The sequence below is a fragment of the Coregonus lavaretus genome (genome assembly GCF_964263955.1).
Source record: "Coregonus lavaretus genome assembly, chromosome: 12".
NCBI lineage: Eukaryota > Metazoa > Chordata > Actinopteri > Salmoniformes > Salmonidae > Coregonus > Coregonus lavaretus.
This window is the reverse complement of record NC_139999.1, coordinates 30,828,858-30,847,309: the sequence shown is the minus strand read 5'-3', so window position 1 is coordinate 30,847,309 and position 18,452 is coordinate 30,828,858. Positions and strand designations below refer to the sequence as shown.

General features: G+C 44.3%; 1 protein-coding gene across 1 annotated transcript in view; it reads right to left on the bottom strand.

Annotated features, from left to right (window-relative positions):
* c1ql4b (complement component 1, q subcomponent-like 4b) overlaps window positions 1–17,087 on the bottom strand; it is a gene marked incomplete at both ends in the record, with an annotated part of 35,807 nt that extends 18,720 nt beyond the window's left edge. Inside the window, one exon of the mRNA XM_084173051.1 lies at window positions 16,542–17,087. Within this exon, the coding sequence (XP_084029177.1) occupies window positions 16,542–17,087 (546 nt within the window). The remainder of the gene's footprint in view (window positions 1–16,541) is intronic.
* Between the last annotated feature and the right edge of the window lie 1,365 nt (window positions 17,088–18,452).

The following is an 18,452-nucleotide window of genomic DNA, read 5'->3' as shown; positions in this document are numbered from 1 at the left end:
GGAACAGGTGCTGGAGGCTCTCCGTAACCAGCCAGGTCCCAGCACTTGCCCAGCTGACCGCCTTTTTGTCCCCGAAGACCTGAGGTCCCAGGTCGTTCAGTGGGGACATGACTCCCGCCTAGCTTGTCACCCTGGCTCCACCCGCACTTACAACCTGCTCGCCCAGAGGTTCTGGTGGCCCTCTCTGAGGAAGGATGTACGGGAATTCGTCCAAGCCTGCCCCATCTGCAACCAACACAAGTCGTCCTGCCAGCCCCCAGCCGGATTGCTGCAGCCCCTGCCTGTGCCCAGACGTCCCTGGTCTCACATCGCCCTTGACTTTGTCACGGGGCTGCCCCCTTCAAGTGGCATGACCGTCATTCTCACCATCGTTGACCGTTTCAGCAAGATGGCACACTTCATTCCCCTCCCCAAGCTCCCAACCGCCAAGGAGACCGCCCAGGTGGTCCTGGAACACGTCTTCCGGATCCACGGACTGCCAAAGGATGTAGTTTCTGACCGTGGTCCACAATTCTCCTCCGCTTTTTGGAAGGAGTTCTGTCACCTGCTGGGAGCCACAGTCAGTCTGACTTCCGGATTCCATCCCCAATCCAATGGGCAGTCAGAGCGGGCTAATCAGGAGCTCGAGAAGGCACTGCGATGCATGACTTCACGCAACCCCCACTCCTGGTCGCAGCAATTGACATGGGTGGAGTACGCACACAATTCTCTGACCTGCTCTGCCATCGGTATGTCCCCTTTCCAATGTGTTTATGGATACCAGCCTCCTCTATTTGCCAGCCAGGAGGAGGAGGTTACTTGCCCATCTGCACTTGCTTTTGCCCGTCGATGTCGCCGCACCTGGTCACAAGCCCGAGCCACACTCCTCAGATCCGTTGCCAGCTACACTACCGGGGCCAACCGTCGGAGAATTCCTGCTCCCACCTACCATGTTGGTCAAAGGGTGTGGTTGTCATCGAAGAACCTGCCACTCAGGGTGGAGTCGCAGAAGCTGGCACCTCGGTTCATTGGCCCATTCCCTATCATAAGAGTGATTAGCCCAACTGCTGTCCGGCTCCAACTGCCTAATTCCCTGAGGGTGCACCCCACTTTCCATGTGTCTAAGATTAAGCCCATCCATGAGAGTCCGCTGGTCCCTGCTGCGCCTGGTCCTCCTCCTCCACGGCTCGTCGATGGTGGTCTGGTTTACACCGTCCGCCGCCTGCTTCGGTCCAGACGGAGGGGTAGGGGTCTCCAGTACCTCATTGACTGGGAGGGCTATGGACCTGAGGAAAGGACCTGGGTGCCAGCTAGTCGGATTGTGGATAGGACTCTCATCACCGCTTTCCACCAACGGCATCCTGATCAACCTGCAATCCGTAGGGGCCGCCCCAGAGGGGTCCCTAACCGTCCGGCCCGCTCGGCTTCCTGTCCTGTGCCTGATCCTGTCTCGGGACCTGTCCCATCTCCCGACCACGGCCCTCCGGCTTCCTCCGAGGATGAGGATGTTCACTCGGACCGTTCGGAGGAGTTCTAGCCCTCCTCCGGCTCCCCTCCTCCCGCCCGGCGTGGTGTTGCTCTTGGGACTTCTGGGGCCGTCCCTTGGGGGGGGGGTTCTGTCATGGGCCTCTCACTCCACCGGGTTACCACCTTAATTTTCTTCCACTCTGCTCACCACTCTCTCTACTCAGCCTAACTAGCTCCACCTGTCCCTGCTCTGCTCTGCTCTAATTACTCTGCCAGCTGCGCTGCATTACCCACTACCTCTCCCAGTATTTAAGGCCCTGTCTTTCAGCTCTCCGGTGTCAGATCGTCTGCAAAGCTCACACCCGGAACCTGTTTGCTCGCGCTTCTGGCTCACCCTGGTTTTGTGACCCCGGACCTGCCTGTTTTTTTGGATACTCTTCTGCCTCAGGAGTTCCAGACCTGCTTCTGCCATTACGACTCCTGACTACTCTTCTATCCCGGTAACTCTGACCAACCTTCTGCCTTGCTACTACGTATTTTGGATTTCCCTTGAACTGTACTGCTGCCTGGTTTCATTCCGCCCTGTTGTGTCTGTGTCTCCCCCCCCCAGGACTTCTGGACCACCCACCACCGGCTTCATAGGACGCATCGCTGCCACTGGGGGGGGCACAGACCCAGCGCATTGGACGGGATCCCTGTTACCCCTGGAGCCTTCATTCACTCCCTACTTCCCTTTTCCCTTAAGTTTAATAAACTTTCTGGTGTGACGCAATTGTGGTCCTCTGGTCGTCTGTCTGAACCGTGACACTCACCAGTCATGCATTTATATGTATGCCTCATACAATTATAAAAGTATATTCCATTTATATTCATTATACATGGTAAAACATAGGAAAATACACTTCTCATGGTATACACATTTTGTGTACACAAATGGCCTGTAATGAGTTGCACTACATCTTAAGTTGTGACATTTATTAATTGTCTGTTTGTAGCCCTAATAACTAAAGCTGCTTATAATGAATAGTAACATCACCAGATAAATAGCCAACTGTTCAAGCATGGGATCCATTTAATCCTGAAAAAATAAAATACACTAGCGCATCTATATTAATTAATGCATATCTGATACCCTCACTCCATCCTTGTCTGTCTCCCAGGGCCTAGGCCTGGCTGAGGATCTGTTCGATCATCTCAACCTGTCACCAAGTCCCCGTCCCCTATGATCGTTTAGACATATCAGATGAAACTAACCATTTCTCCACAACCTGGTTGGCAATAAAACATTTTTTTGCACATATCATCAATTTAACTGATTAGCCTACTCACTATAGTTTCCCATATTTGTATAGGCCAGGCAATCTCTTTCCATGTACAGCTTGTTGCATGGGCCGTTTTTCTTCTTCCCAAAGACTCACATGAATCGATACGTTCCCTTTGTTGTTTTTAATTCAACTCACATCACTCCATTCATTGTTCTGTCTCTCCCTCTCCGCCTAACACCCCCTCCATCATCTTCCCTCCGTCCACTCCCCCTCACTATCTCTTCATTCTGGACCCATCTATCCATCTTTTTTTGTCCTTTCCCCAGAATGAGATGCAGGTCACGCTCACGGTTTCTTCCCCTGCCATGGCAGTGTTGGCGGGAGCGGTGGCTAAGCGTGTCCCTGTCCGGTCTAAATTGGATTGATTAACGGCGCACTGCTATGGCAGGTCTCCCGGGACCCCCTCCACCAGCCCCCCCTCTCCCAAACTCCAGAGGCTACAGGGCTCGGTAATTGGTAGTCGAATAGCCATGGCAGCTCCCTCCTTAATGGCTCCCACTCCTCAATAACTCCATACAATCACAATAAATGGGGCAACAGAATAGGCTACTGCGGTCAGATGGTCTCCTGAAACAGTGGCGGGAGGTCAGAATAAAAATCCATGCTTGGCTACACACACTGTTGTCTAGCTGCTGGACTAGGGTTTATTTTCCTTAGTAGTCTATATTGTTTTTTAGGTATCTCAGGTGGACTGGAGATACATAAAGGAATTGCATCTTATAAAGATATTTTGCCTTCTTCTATAGACTTCCTGTTCTCTGAGAGGAATGAATGACTCCCGTGAGGAGGATCTGTGATGTGGTTTTGTGTAGAAAAATGTTTGAGAACAGAGAGGCTGACTTGCTGTCAATCCCAACATCTGTCTACATGGTTGAGTGGCGTTAATCCCCTGACATTCTCTGAGTTGTGTTTTGAGGGGCGGACAAGGAGGAGAACCTTTCCAGGAGAACCTTTTTCCATAGATGTATAGCTAGGCAGCTTATGTTAATCTACACTGGGTTGTTGTGGTTAAGGGTTAAGGTTAGTATTGTAGTTTGGTATGTTCCTTGCCACATCCTTTCAATTATTCATCTGTCATTCTCTCTTGGTAGCACTTGTCATTCCTGGTTCACAGGTGGGACATTTGTGTAGAAATTTCAGTATCATACGATATATAGTCTAATAAGTATCAGGTGATATCATTAATATTATCAGACGATAATGGCAATAATAATAATGATAATAATAATAATAATAATAATAATGGTATCGGAAAATCTTTTTCATAGGCAATATGATATAGTAGAGCATCGTATCGGCCATCATGGACATGAAAATATTGGTTATCAGTATCAGCCCAGAATTTCCCAATGTCGAGCATTCAGAGCAATTTGCCAGCTTTTACTTAACGTATGACACTGCACATTCTTGAATTCAATGGCAAATGCCATGAGCGTTCTGTCTATTTGAATATCCCAAAGCTACCAATATGCTACCTGCAACCTTCTTCAAACTGTATGCAGAGACATAAAAATGGTATCCATGAGTTCGTATGACTCCCAACATACGGAAGTATCCCTTTAAAGGATCATAACAAGGGCTGTGACAGTGCTGGTATGTACCCCTCCTCCCTGCAATGACCCTTTAAACATGTCATTCAGCTAATTATATTTGCTAGCGATAAGGAGGCCTGGTTATTTATGACTTCTTGCACGGGTCCGTAGGGGACATTACTTCACCAAGGCTCAGACAACAGAAAATATATGCAGTCACTGACATTTAATGTGTAATGTTTATGATTAATGTATAGTTGCATTGTACTTCCTAATATAACCTAGTGGCTCAACAGCAATTCTGCCCAACAATGAAGCGTCATGGTGTAACATTTAAAAACCATGTTGGTGAAACCAATGTATGAAAATGAGAATACATGTACTGATGAAGTCAAATATATTTGCACTTTACAATGGAGTGCAAAAGAGCAGAATGTTCTGTTTTTTTATTTCAAAACTGGTTAAATGGCTACTTTTATCCTGCCAGCACCTGCAACTTACCACAGGTGAGATACAGTGGCTTGCGAAAGTATTCACCCCCCTTAGCATTTTTCCTATTTTGTTGCCTTACAACCTGGAATTAAAATGGATTTTTGTGGGGTTTGTATCATTTGATTTACACAACATGCCTACCACTTTGAAGATGCAAAATAAAAAAAATTCTGAAACAAATAAGAAATAAGTAAAAAAAAAACAGAAAACTTGAGCGTGCATAACTATTCACAACTGCTCCAGCTCCTTCAAGTTGGATGGGTTCCGCTGATGTACAGCAATCTTTAAGTCATACCACAGATTCTCAATTGGTGTCACGACTTTCGCCGAGGCTGCCTCCCCTCCTTGTTCGGGCAGGATTCGGCGTTCGTCGTCACCATATATCATAATTCCATTTGTCTTGTCTTGTCAATTACACACACCTGGTTCTTATTCCCTCATTAGTCTGTGTATAAGTGTTCCCTCTGCCCCCTTGTCCTTGTGGGTGATTGTTTATTGTGAGAGTAGTGTAGTTCGGTGGAGCTACTCGTACCTTGTATTGCCGGGGTAGATTTTTCCCCTGTGCCTGTATATTGTTGGAGCTACCCGTACCTTGTATTGCCAGGGTAGATGGTTTCCCCTGTGCCTGTTTTCTGTTGTTGCTATCCAGCGCAATTGTGTACGACGGAATAAGCTCTGTATTCTGTGATATACCCTCCTGCGCCTGACTCCTTCTATCACACTCATCACAATTGGATTGAGGTCTGGGCTTTGACTAGGCCATTCCAAGACATTTAAATGTTTCCCCTTAAACCACTCGAGTGTTGCTTTAGCAGTATGCTTAGGGTCATTGTCCTGCTGGAAGGTGAACCTCCGTCCCAGTCTCAAATCTCTGGAAGACTGAAACAGGTTTCCCTCAAGAATTTCCCTGTATTTAGCGCCATCCATCATTCCGTCAATTCAGACCAGTTTCCCAGTCCCTGCCAATGAAAAACATCCCCACAGCATGATGCTGCCACCACCATGCTTCACTGTGGAGATGGTGTTCTCGGGGTGATGAGAGGTGATGAGAGGTGTTGGGTTTGCGCCAGACATAGCGTTTTCCTTGATGGCCAAAAAGCTCAATTTTAGTCTAATTTGACCAGAGTACCTTCTTCCATATGTTTGGGGAGTCTCCCACATGTATGTTGGCGAACACCAAATATGTTTGCTAATTTTTTTCTTTAAGCAATGGCTTTTTTCTGGCCACTCTTCCGTGAAGCCCAGCTCTGTGGAGTGTACGGCTTAAAGTGGTCCTATGGACAGATACTCCAATCTCTGCTGTGGAGCTTCGCTGCTCCTTCAGGGTTATCTTTGGTCTCTTTGTTGCCTCTCTGATTAATGCTCTCCTTGCCTGGTCCGTGAGTTTTGGTGGGCGGCCCTCTCTTGGCAGGTTTGTTGTGGTGCCATATTCTTTCAATTTTTTAATAATGGATTTAATGGTGCTCCGTGGGATGTTCAAAGTTTCTGATATTTTTTTATAACCCAACCCCGATCTGTACTTCTCCACAATATTGTCCCTGACCTGTTTGGAGAGCTCCTTGGTCTTCATGGTGCCGCTTGCTTGGTGGTGCCCCTTGCTTAGTGGTGTTGCAGACTCTGGGGCCTTTCAGAACAGGTGTATATATACTGAGATCATGTGACAGATCATGTGACACTTAGAGTGCACACAAGTGGACTTTATTTAACTAATTATGTGACTTCTGAAGGTAATTGGTTGCACCAGATCTTATTTAGGGGCTTCAAAGCAAAGGGGGTGAATACATATGCACGCACCCCTTTTCCGTTATTTATTTTGTATAATGTTTTGAAACAAGTTATTTTTTTCATTTCACTTCACCAATTTGGACTATTTTGTGTATGTCCATTACATGAAATCCAAATAAAAATCCATTTAAATTACAGGTTGTAATGCAAGTAAATAGGAAAAACGCCAAGGGGATGAATACTTTTGCAAGGCACTGTACATTACACATTAAATGAGAATTATTCCATCCAACCAAATTATTTAGAATGTTTAATAATTTAGTCCTGGCCATTTCTTTGAAGTAAAAAAATAAACATTTCAGTTTAGAATTTTTTCTTGGTCCTGTGCAGTTGTAAATCAAACAATTACACGTGTTCAATTTCAACTTATTTTAGAAGAAATAGTGAATTATGTAAGTAGAGAGTGTTATTTATGATGTTACCCTCAACTCTAATGTAAGTGCATGGTCAAACAGCAACAAGAAAATAGTAATTTGTGTAAATAAATAGAGCATACCAATTACAGAGCATATTGTAAATACTACCACCGTAACTGTTAACGTACCAGCATTTACACCCGGTGCACATGACAGTAAGAAAGACTGAGTAAAGGGCCCCAATTGGCCTCTTTAGTGTCACCATGTAAGTCTGAGTGAGTGTGCCTAAATATACAATTGTGTGTTGTCTTTGTGACCAGTATAGTGTTTCATCAGTGATCATTTTTCTTTGTGTGATTTTGAGTTGGTTAATTTAAGCATTCTGTTTTTGATTCTGTTTTTGAGTCCACAAGCTCAAATCAAATGAATATGTAGTGGCAAAAAAGTCAATATGAATACTAATTTCAAAGATTTCATTATCAAACACTGTATTTTGTTAAGCTGGAACAGGCGGAGAAGTCTGATTAGAGAACCAGAGCAGTGAGTCTCAGTTTGGGCTCTCACCCAGTAACTATCAAAATGAAACCTTGTTTTCTCTAAGAGGGGAGGAGGGGGAGCAGTGGGAGTGGGAAAGAGAGAAAGGCAAATCAGGATTATTGTCGACTGCAGTGGAGATTGATATCGACAAGGGAGTGAATTTCTGTCTGTTGGCCAAATGCCATGCCGACTTGAGCTGCTGCTGGGGTGAGCGAGGGCCCGTGGGACGACAGGGAGGATAACACTGCCTCCACTTTTCATTACTGGGGCACCATTAAATAGAAGAGGGCGAGAGAGAGAGAGAGGTGGACAGAGGGATACATGGAGAGAGGGAGCTAAAGACACAGAGAAAGGAGAGAGGGAGGTGGAGACAGAGTCCGTGGAGAACAGGAGAAGGCAGCAGAGAAGGAGAGACAAGTACAGGGGAAAAGGGAATGGGTAAAGAGAAAAGAGAGGAGAGGGACGGTGAAAATGAGGGTAAGTGAGAGATATTTAGAATGAGAGCACAGGAGAGAGCAGCTGCGTGGCACTTTAACAGTCCAAGCACAAGACAGGGGTGAGGGGAGCCAAACTTGAGGGGGGCTGGAGTGATGGGGAGGGAGGGAGCCTATTGGGTAACAAACTGATCAAGCGAGCCTATTTCTGTGGGGCAAGAATGAGACTGGGGAGGTGGGGGTCTGCGTAGTCTCTGTTATTTTGGTGTTTTGCAGTGGTGCCTTGCTCCTCTGGTAATAAAACTGACAGGATTCATTCACCGTGATGTACAGACCTCTCAGAGCGGAGCGAGAAGATTGAGAGGGGTCTCTTAAACTCACCTGTGGGACAACTGTGGGCAGAGAAGCAGGGGTCGAGGAGGGGGGGGAGAACTGATGGAAATATCCAGTTTATACAATGCTGTGGCTCTCTCTCTCTCTCTCTCTCTCTCTCTCTCTCTCTCTCTCTCTCTCTGGTCAGTGTTAAGGTGTGCTCTGTTACCATTAGGGTGGTGGTTGTGGAAGCCCTTTAACATTCATGTGGGTCTGACCCCTAATTGGCATGCTAAATGCTAATATATTGCCATGACACTCTGGACCTAAGGTGAAGACGTTGATTAGAAAGTTCCTAATTGGCTCTGGGCTGGGACGTACCAATGGTGGAGACAGTTTAATTGGATATAAAGGGGTTTCAGCTACAGACGACTCTACCTGCAGAGCATCAACTATAAAGCAGCCATAGGTTGAGCAATGACATTAAGTAATGTGACAGTCAGAGACAGGTCATTTTCTGGCCCCTATTGACAATTTGGACATTATGAATATTGGGATCCTTGCGATATTTACCAATACAAACACGTACGCTGGCAGGTAGATGCACAATTATGCACACAGGCAGGCAGACACACACATAAGTGTTTTCTCCTCCATATCATCTGATTACAATGCTACCTATGTGTGTGGTTGGGTCTTGCAAACATCACGTGATTGATTAAACATTTACTTCACATGTTCAGGCAATCCTAAGACATCTCACACTGCTGACATTTTTATAAAGTGATCAAGCTGTCATGGTGGGGAGAAATTCTTCATTGGCTACCTTTAGTTCCCTCATTATATAATACCATGAGTCATGGGTTAATGCCATACTTTTAGCCTTCACTGTCTATTCTTGCAAATGTTATATTCCAATGTCATATACATGTCCATGATCTCTAAGGGCTAAATGTTCTATATCCTCCCTTACACAGAAAATTGTCTTTATCAAACGAATCCTGACATTTGAACACTCCTCAATGAGAAAACCCAACCTTTGGGATGAACTATTGAAGGAGTGTGTGAGGCAAAATGAAAAGGAAAACCAAGACGAGACAAAAGACAGGAAAAGGAAGAGAAGGGAGGCCTATTAGTCTGCACTGTGTAAAGGACAGTGATAATTAGAGAAATGTATCGACATACAGTGCCTTGCAAAAGTATTCATCCCCCTTGGCGTTTTTCCTATTTTGTTGCATTACAACCTGTAATTTAAATTGATTTTTATTTGGATTTCATGTAATGGACATACACAAAATAGTCCAAATTGGTGAAGTGAAATGAAAAAAATTACTTGTTTCAAAAAATTCAAAAAAATAAATAACGGAAAAGTGGTGCGTGCATATGTATTCACCCCCTTTGTTTTGAAGCCCCTAAATAAGATCTGGTGCAACCAATTACCTTCAGAAGTCACATAATTAGTTAAATAAAGTCCACCTGTGTGCACTCTAAGTGTCACATGATCTGTCACATGATCTCAGTATATATACACCTGTTCTGAAAGGCCCCAGAGTCTGCAACACCACTAAGCAAGGGGCACCACCAAGCAAGCGGCACCATGAAGACCAAGGAGCTCTCCAAACAGGTCAGGGACAAAGTTGTGGAGAAGTACAGATCAGGGTTGGGTTATAAAAAAATATCAGAAACTTTGAACATCCCACGGAGCACCATTAAATTCATTATTAAAAAATGGAAAGAATATGGCACCACAACAAACCTGCCAAGAGGGGGCCACCCACCAAAACTCACGGACCAGGCAAGGAGGGCATTAATCAGAGAGGCAACAAAGAGACCAAAGATAACCCTGAAGGAGCAGCTAAGCTCCACAGCGGAGATTGGAGTATCTGTCCATAGGACCACTTTAAGCCGTACACTCCACAGAGCTGGGCTTTACGGAAGAGTGGCCAGAAACAAACATATGGAAGAAGGTACTCTGGTTAAATGAGACTAAAATTGAGCTTTTTGGCCATCAAGGAAAACGCTATGTCTGGTGCAAACCCAACACCTCTCATCACCCGAGAACACCATCCCCACAGTGAAGCATGGTGGTGGCAGCATCATGTTGTGGGGAGGTTTTTCATTGGCAGGGACTGGGAAACTGGTCAGAATTGACGGAATGATGGATGGCGCTAAATACAGGGAAATTCTTGAGGGAAACCTGTTTCAGTCTTCCAAAGATTTGAGACTGGGACGGAGGTTCACCTTCCAGCAGGACAATGACCCAAAGCATACTGCTAAAGCAACAATTTAGTGGTTTAAGGGGAAACATCTAAATGTCTTGGAATGGCCTAGTCAAAGCCCAGACCTCAATCCAATTGAGAATCTGTGGTATGACTTAAAGATTGCTGTACATCAGCAGAACCCATCCAACTTGAAGGAGCTGGAGCAGTTTTGCCTTGAAGAATGGGCAAACATCCCAGTGGCTAGATGTGCCAAGCTTATAGAGACATATCCCAAGAGACTTGCAGCTGTAATTGCTGTAAAAGGTGGCTCTACAAAGTATTGACTTTGGGGGGGGGGGTGAATAGTTATGCACGCTCAAGTTTTCTGTTTTTTTGTCTTATTTCTTGTTTGTTTCAGAATTTTTTTTATTTTGCATCTTCAAAGTGGTAGGCATGTTGTGTAAATCAAATGATACAAACCCCCCAAAAATCCATTTTAATTCCAGGTTGTAAGGCAACAAAATAGGGAAAATGCCAAGGTGGGTGAATACTTTCGCAATCCACTGTATAGTGTGTGTGTGTGTGTGTGTGTGTGTGTGTGTGTGTGTGTGTGTGTGTGTGTGTGTGTGTGTGTGTGTGTGTGTGTGTGTGTGTGTGTGTGTGTGTGTGTGTGTGTGTGTCTGTGTGTGTGTGCGTGCGTGCGTGCGTGCGAGCGTGCGTGCGTGCGAGTGTGTGTGTGAGTGAGTGAGAAAGAGAGAAACACACAGCAAAACTGCATTTGTGGTGTACTGACTTATGAATGTCCTCCCGTGTGGCTCAGTTGGTAGAGCATGGCGCTTGCAACGCCAGGGTTGTTGTCTCGATTCCCAAGGGGGACAAGTACAAAAATGCATGCATTCACTACTGTAAGTTGCTCTGGATAAGAGGATCTGCTAAATGACAAAACTAAGTTTAAAAATGTATCAAATGAATGACAAGAACTATCGCTTGGAAAATGTGCCCTATTTTAAAACGCAGCGATGTAATTTCCAAGGAAGTGTTATGAATATGCACTTATATCAATGCTTTGCTGTTGCAGTTTCAAAGCCACCTGTACGTCCTACAAACTCTGGATGACAAGTAAGGGAAAGCCAAAACAAATGTAGTCATTAAGTCCTGTGTAGCAGACAGTATCTGGAAGGCTGTACTAAACTAACACCTCCACTGAAACCCATGATAATTAGTAGCCGCTAATCCTGACAACGGATACGTCAGCCCACTAAATGAGATCTAGCGCTTCACACAGTTGCCCACAAATTATCTACTAGCATAATTAATTAATGAGCTAATTAAGTTGATGTTGGACCGGATCCCTTCTGAAGTGAACATGACTGTGTTTTCGGATCAAAATGGAAATAAATTACATTGATATGTATAGCGTAAAGTTCAATTGAATGGAAAAATACACTCTCTAGCTCTCCAGTAGCCTATGTCCTCTGTAAGGTGTGCGAAGCTGGAAGCGGGACCGCAGTTCCAACGTTGTGTTGGGCTTAATTAGTGCTCAGTCTGTCCTCCAGGTCTCTTTCTCCAATAGGTCAAATCAAGCCAAATGCCACAGTCCTGTAATGGGGACACGGTGTCACAGGAGGCACAATGCTTCTGAGCAGACATGTTGGGTCTAAATGGTTTAGCAGCAGCTCTTTAAACACTGTACTGGACTCATCATAAACTATTATATAGAAGAAATATGGGGCCAACATGGGATGGGCCAGGCCTAGACACTCCCAAAATGACCAATCAATGCATTCCATACCGGCTATAAATATTAATGATAATCCCACTCCCAGCTCATCATCGCAAAGAGCAAAATCTATATTGGTTGTAAATTATGGATCCATGGGAAAGGTCACTTACTTTAACAAAAATATTTTGGTGGCTCAAGAAACATGGAGAGAGGAGATCTGACAGCTCACTAGGATATGCAGGCTTGTCAGTTGTGAGCTGTGATCAGACACAATATAACTTCCTTCCTAATCATCGATGTCTAATAGGTACACTGGACACACTGGACACACTGGACACACTGGACACACTGGAAAATATGTCAAGGAGCACATGTGAAGGATTCATCATCCATTTAGCAATATCAGATATTCAGAGATTTACGACTGTCAAGGTCTTTGATCATTTGAATTTCTTCCACCTTTCTGTGTTTACACTGGCCTTCTCTTTCACTCCATCTCTCCTCCTCTGTTCATACTATCCCTCCTCATCTGTCTTCTTTATGTTGATCTGATCCAGCACTCTCATGTTGGCCTCGCTGTAGCTGTGTTCATATCTGCTCTCCTATGTTTATCCATCCATCTTCCTCTCCTCCCTTGATCTCTCTGTCGCCCCACTTGTCTGCAGCCTGCCTCCCTTTACCTACCCCCAGTTGTGTCTTAATCCCACCTCCCTTTGATTTACCGTGGATAAACTGTATCTCTGTGTCAACACCACAGCCGGGGGTGGCGTTTACACCTAGATCTGCCCTTTGAGTTATAGTCAATGTAAATCACACTTACATCCTTTTTGCCCTGTACATGCTTCCCCTTAGTGATGTCATAACATTCAGTTTCACTGCTCTGCAGATGACACAAAGCTTTATTTATCAATCAGACCCAGTGACCAAGTGTCTTGCTGACATCAAATGTTGGATGTCTGACAATTTTCTCCAGCTCAATGATAAGAAACCAGAGGTTGTTTTATTTGGTCCCCACCTTGCTAGAACACAGATTGTAAATAACCTTGGTCATTTGTCCACCAATGTAAAGCCTACGGCCAGAAACGTTGGTGTCTTCTTTGACCCTGACTAACCCTCAACCTGCATGTAAAGAAGGTTGTACAGTCCTGCTTTTATCATCCAAGAAATAAAGCTAAAGTCAAGTATTTTATTTCAGTCACTGATCTGGAGAAAGTTATATATGCTTTTATTTCTTCACGCCTAAATTACTGTAACTCTTTGTATACGTCTCAGTCAGAAATCACTCCATCGTCTACAGGTAGTTTAAAATTCTGCAGCTGAGCTTTTAACAGGCACCTCTGGCAGGGCACTGTTGACCATTCCAAGGTTGAAAACGAAAGGAGACCGGGCATTTGACATTAGGGTCCCTAGACTTTGGAATGGTCTGCCAGAAGAGATCAGGCTTTCAGATTCAGTGCCTCTTTTAATATCCCTGCAGAAGACACACTTTTATAAAGATGCTTCTAATGTATGATTTCAATGTATGATTTTAATTAGCTCTCTTTTGTCATTCTCTTTTTTTCATTTTATTATTTTATGATATGAAGCACTTTTACTTGTATTGAAAAGCACTATACAAATAAAGTTATTATTATTATTATTATTATTATTATTATTACATAATTATTACATAAATCTACAGTTTGACTGGATACTCAGAAGGACAGGTACAACAACTTAAATGGGACAACACAATGGACACATCACAATTGTCCATTTCTGACACAATCCAAACAGTACGCCTACACACTGCAACTACTAAACATTGACATTGATATTGGTACTCCATGCTGATGTTTATCCGTTGGTCTCTAGCTTTGGCTATACGATGTTCTCCCAGGGTTGTGTTTTTCTAATTGACCCCATCGGTTAGCTCCCCTATGAGAGCACTTGTCTATTCACTGCAAAGTGGGACCACGAAGTGGAGTGGGCCTCTGAAGGGGGGGATGGGCACTGAATTAGGTTAAATAATTGATTTGATGGAAAAGATAATTAATGGGCAAGCCAATAGACAAGCCAGAAGAGACCGGGGGGGGGGGGGGGGGGGGGGGGGTGCACGTGTGTGTGTGTGTGTGTGAGGTGTGTGCGTGAGAGGGGGCGCACAGGTGGATGGGAGAGGATCTAATCTAAAAGCCATGAATGATTTAACAGCAGTACAGGACAGGAATGACAATTTCAGTGACGGCACGCGACAAACCAGGTCTCCCAATTATTCCCGGCATTTTCCTGTCTTCTTTACTGTGCACTTTATACACTCTCTGTCAAATCCATGACTGGGGAGGCAGTGCGGAATCTACCTCTTAATAGACCTGGTCAAATAAAAGCCCTGTGTTATGGGTGTATTGGGGAAGCTGAGAGAAGTGCCAGGGTGGTACAGGATCTGAGGATAAAAAATTATAGAAATGTTTATTTACAAAACTTTTGAAATGAATGGTAACTAATAAAATGTTATCATTTAAATACTGACTTGGACTCATCCATTCCACCACCAATTGGGTAGGTAACATTTATACTGAACACAAATATGAACGCAACATGCAACAATTAAAAAGATTTTACTGAGATACAGTATTAGAGTAAGGCCAACATTTGAAATTTGACCAGAGCACCATGCGAAACCCCTAACTTCCTTGCTTTATGGCTATAGTGGATAAGGACTTGAATTAAACCTGACTGACTTGAGCTCCTTGTTTGGGGGTATACATTCAACCCAGTGAAAATTGTCTGATGAAGACAGGTTAGATCACTTACACTTAGATCTAATTGTTTGTATTAGTTGACAAGGTGTAAGAAATCTTGAGACTATGGGTAAGAAATCTTCAACTCTAGCATTTCCACTGAAGACAGTTTTATGGAGATTTTATGTTGGATGGTTCAAGTTGTCCATGCCTACCAATCTGTCATGAATAAGCAGTAGCTATCAGGGTCACGGTCGACTCAGTAACACACCGCTGCCTGACTATACAGCCTGTAAATTATGTGTAAAGAAACCAAATACCAGTGTGTCATCAAACATTCAGGCTGATTTGGCTTGGCTGGTAACAACGCAAAAGTGAGTTAATCTATTCCTCTCTGGTAAATCCCTCTGTGTCGCTCTTCTGTTCCACACCACACATGTCAAAATCAAACCTCATCGAGTCAGGGTTTAATTCCTCAAGCATCTCCAGATGGGCAACTTTCAAGCCTTTTTTTTTTTTTTTTTTTTTGCTTGTTTATTTATTGATGTTAAAGCCGGAGATCCTCAGAGGACAGTAGCCAGCTGTTGCGTTTTGGCGGATCGTTATCCTCTCGATCGCTTAGCTGTCACTGCATTCTCTCTCTTTCTCTCCTGCTGCCCAAATCAGGAGGTGGAACCTGACAAAGCGTAAAACTTTTTTTATCTTCTATTAAGTGAGGGCTTACTTGTTCTTATTCAAATGCTAAATGAGTTATTTTATTCTCATAATAATCTCTACCTCAACTTTCCTTTTTTTTCAATTTTTATGTTTAATCTTGATTGCTTTGCTAATTCATCCTTCAAACATGTGCCATTGTTGTCTATGGCCATCCCACCATCTTACCAAAAATAGAATACCAAACAGCAACACTTGGCCCACCTCATTTGGACTAGCTATAGCTAAATAGTTAGTGTTGAGGGTTTAGAACGTGTAGGCCTACCATGCTTTTAAGTTGATTGGGATATGTAAGCGTTCCACTGTTCTACACTTATCTGTGCCTTCATGTTTGAACAATAATACTCTCTGAGTGTACTTGTGTAAAATTCAGTTCCTCTGGTTAAACTACCTACCAGAATAGTTTTATTTCAAGGTACTTGGATATTTAATTAGGAAACGAGCTGATAAATCTCTTAATAAACCAAGCGAATCAACCTTGCCTATAATTAGCCCTTTAATTTAATAATAAGGACACTTTTATCCAAAGTGACTTACAGTCATGTGTGCATACATTTGACATATGGGTAACCCTAGTGGGAATCGAACCCACGACTCTTGGCGTTGCAAGCACCATGCTTTACCGACTGAGACTGAAGACACATATGCACACAACTCTAACAATATACTCATTATAACCCTTTCTATTTTTCAGAGAGGCCTATGACAAGGAGAAACACACATTAGAGAATAATGGAAGAAGAAGTGATAAAAGAAGGCATAGGTAGACCAGGGGTTCTCAGACTAATATAGATCAGCTGAACTGTTGACTTTTAGTGTAGGAACAATTGAGTGCTCATCTGTCTAGAATTATTAATGTTTTAATGGAAATGTATAGTGAAATTTATTGAGAAACTGACATGGGCATGAACAGCCAATTCCCCCAAATACACACGCACACACAACAATACACTCCTCTCTGTCTCACCTGTCCATTCTTCTTCAGGTCGGCCCACATGCTGGTCCCGTCTCCCCCCCTCATCAGGACATGGTAGGTGAAGAAGTAGATGCCAGGTAGGGGGCAGGTGAACTTGCCAGTGCTGGGTTCATAGTAGTTCCCCACATTGGTCACCACGTCGTCAAACCTCAACACCTCACTCCCTTCATGCTGTTTGCGGAGGCCTGCATAGAAGGCAATCTTGGGGCTGTAGAAGGAGGGGACGTAGCCCCCTGGGCCAGGGCCGGGGGGACCAGGGGGGCCTGGCTTGCCTGGTTCTCCTGGGGGACCTCTGGGGCCTGGGGGGCCAGGGAGTCCAGGGCTCCCACGAAACCCAGATTTGCCCCTTCTCCCTGTGAAGTCTGGGGGTTGGGGGGAGACAGCAGTCAGCTCGTGGCTTCCCTGTGGGGGGGTGAAAGTGTCACACACCATCTTGCAGCTGCCGAGCATCTCATAATGGGTGCTCCCACCCCCAGACGCGCCCCCTTTGGTGGTGTGAACCAATAAGGGGATAGCAACCAGCAGCACCAGCACCATGGCCACGCCCACTCCTGCCCCGATGACACGTTTCCTGCGGCTGAGCCGGGAGGCGGCCAGCGTAAGGAAGTCCTCCTCCCCCTTGGCCGGAATGGTGGTGCCGGCCAGAATGAACTCTGGGAAAACCGGGACTAAGGGGAGAGATGGTGAGAGAGAGGCACTGAAGGGGGGAAAGGGGAGGAGGCAGAGAGGTTCTACACCAGGAGTAGGAGGTGAGGTAGTTAGGTAAAATAAAGGGAAAGAAGGGGTAAATGAGGGAGAGTGAAAGGATAGGAGGGTCGTGAGGAGAGACTGGAAATACAGGAGATTTCAACGTAAAGAAAGGAATGAGATGCTATAGGACACTGAAGGAACAACAAGGCTCAGTTGTTGAAGTCAAATGTCAGGAGGAGAAACATGTTTTTCCATTCCATAATTTAAAAAAATGTTTCTCTAGGTTTATCTTTGGATTTCTCAACACCTTTTTCTTCACATCTATTTTTGAAGATTGGACTTTTTGTCCTCAAAGCAATATTTATTCACTTTTTTCATCCCTATTTTCAGTAAAGATCTCACTGATATCAAAAGTACTAATTTATTGTCTTTTGGCGGGCTAGAGGTGAAACCAGCCAGTTGAGTGTGGACACCTTCTCCCCGTTACAGACATGGGTTGAAACTGATTAAGTCACACATCCAGTTCTTTGGAAGGTTTTTCCCTGGGATGGAATATAGTAGATTGTAGATGGTTCTAGAGGGTTCTTTAAAAATATAAATATTTTTCAGCCAGAATTGCAGCAGAATCTCCTGGTGGAACGTTCTTATATTTCTCAGTTGGAGAGCTGTCAGGTGGGGTCTGCTGCTCCAGTATTCCCACTGGAGTCCATCTCACCCAAGGCATTCAGTGAAGGGCACTCAATTGTCTGGTCCAAGGATCAGTGGAGGGGAATGAAAAAATGCTTTTTTCCCTTCCTTCTTCCTTGTGCTTCTCTTTCTCTATGTATTTTTCATTTACTTAATCCTGGGTGTGTTTTCCTCATGGGTAGACTAACACATTCCTCTCTCAGATAGGTATTTTTTTAAGTCAGTATTTATTGAAACACAGTGTTGAGAAAATGTTCTGTTCCTCATGAAAACTTGTTCCTCTGTTTTTTGTGGCGCGCTGAGTCGTAGCAGAGAATATCTCAGGTTCCACTGTTTGCCTCCGAATCAGACATCTTGTGCCAGGAGCATTCTATTGGGGGAAGGAAATATATTTTGAGATTGACCTGACTAAATTAATACAGTATTTTCACTATGGGTTATGGCTATGCCATAGTTATCATGATCAGATACAATGAAGGTTAGATAATATCTAACAATTATCACAAATCAAATAATTAATTTAAT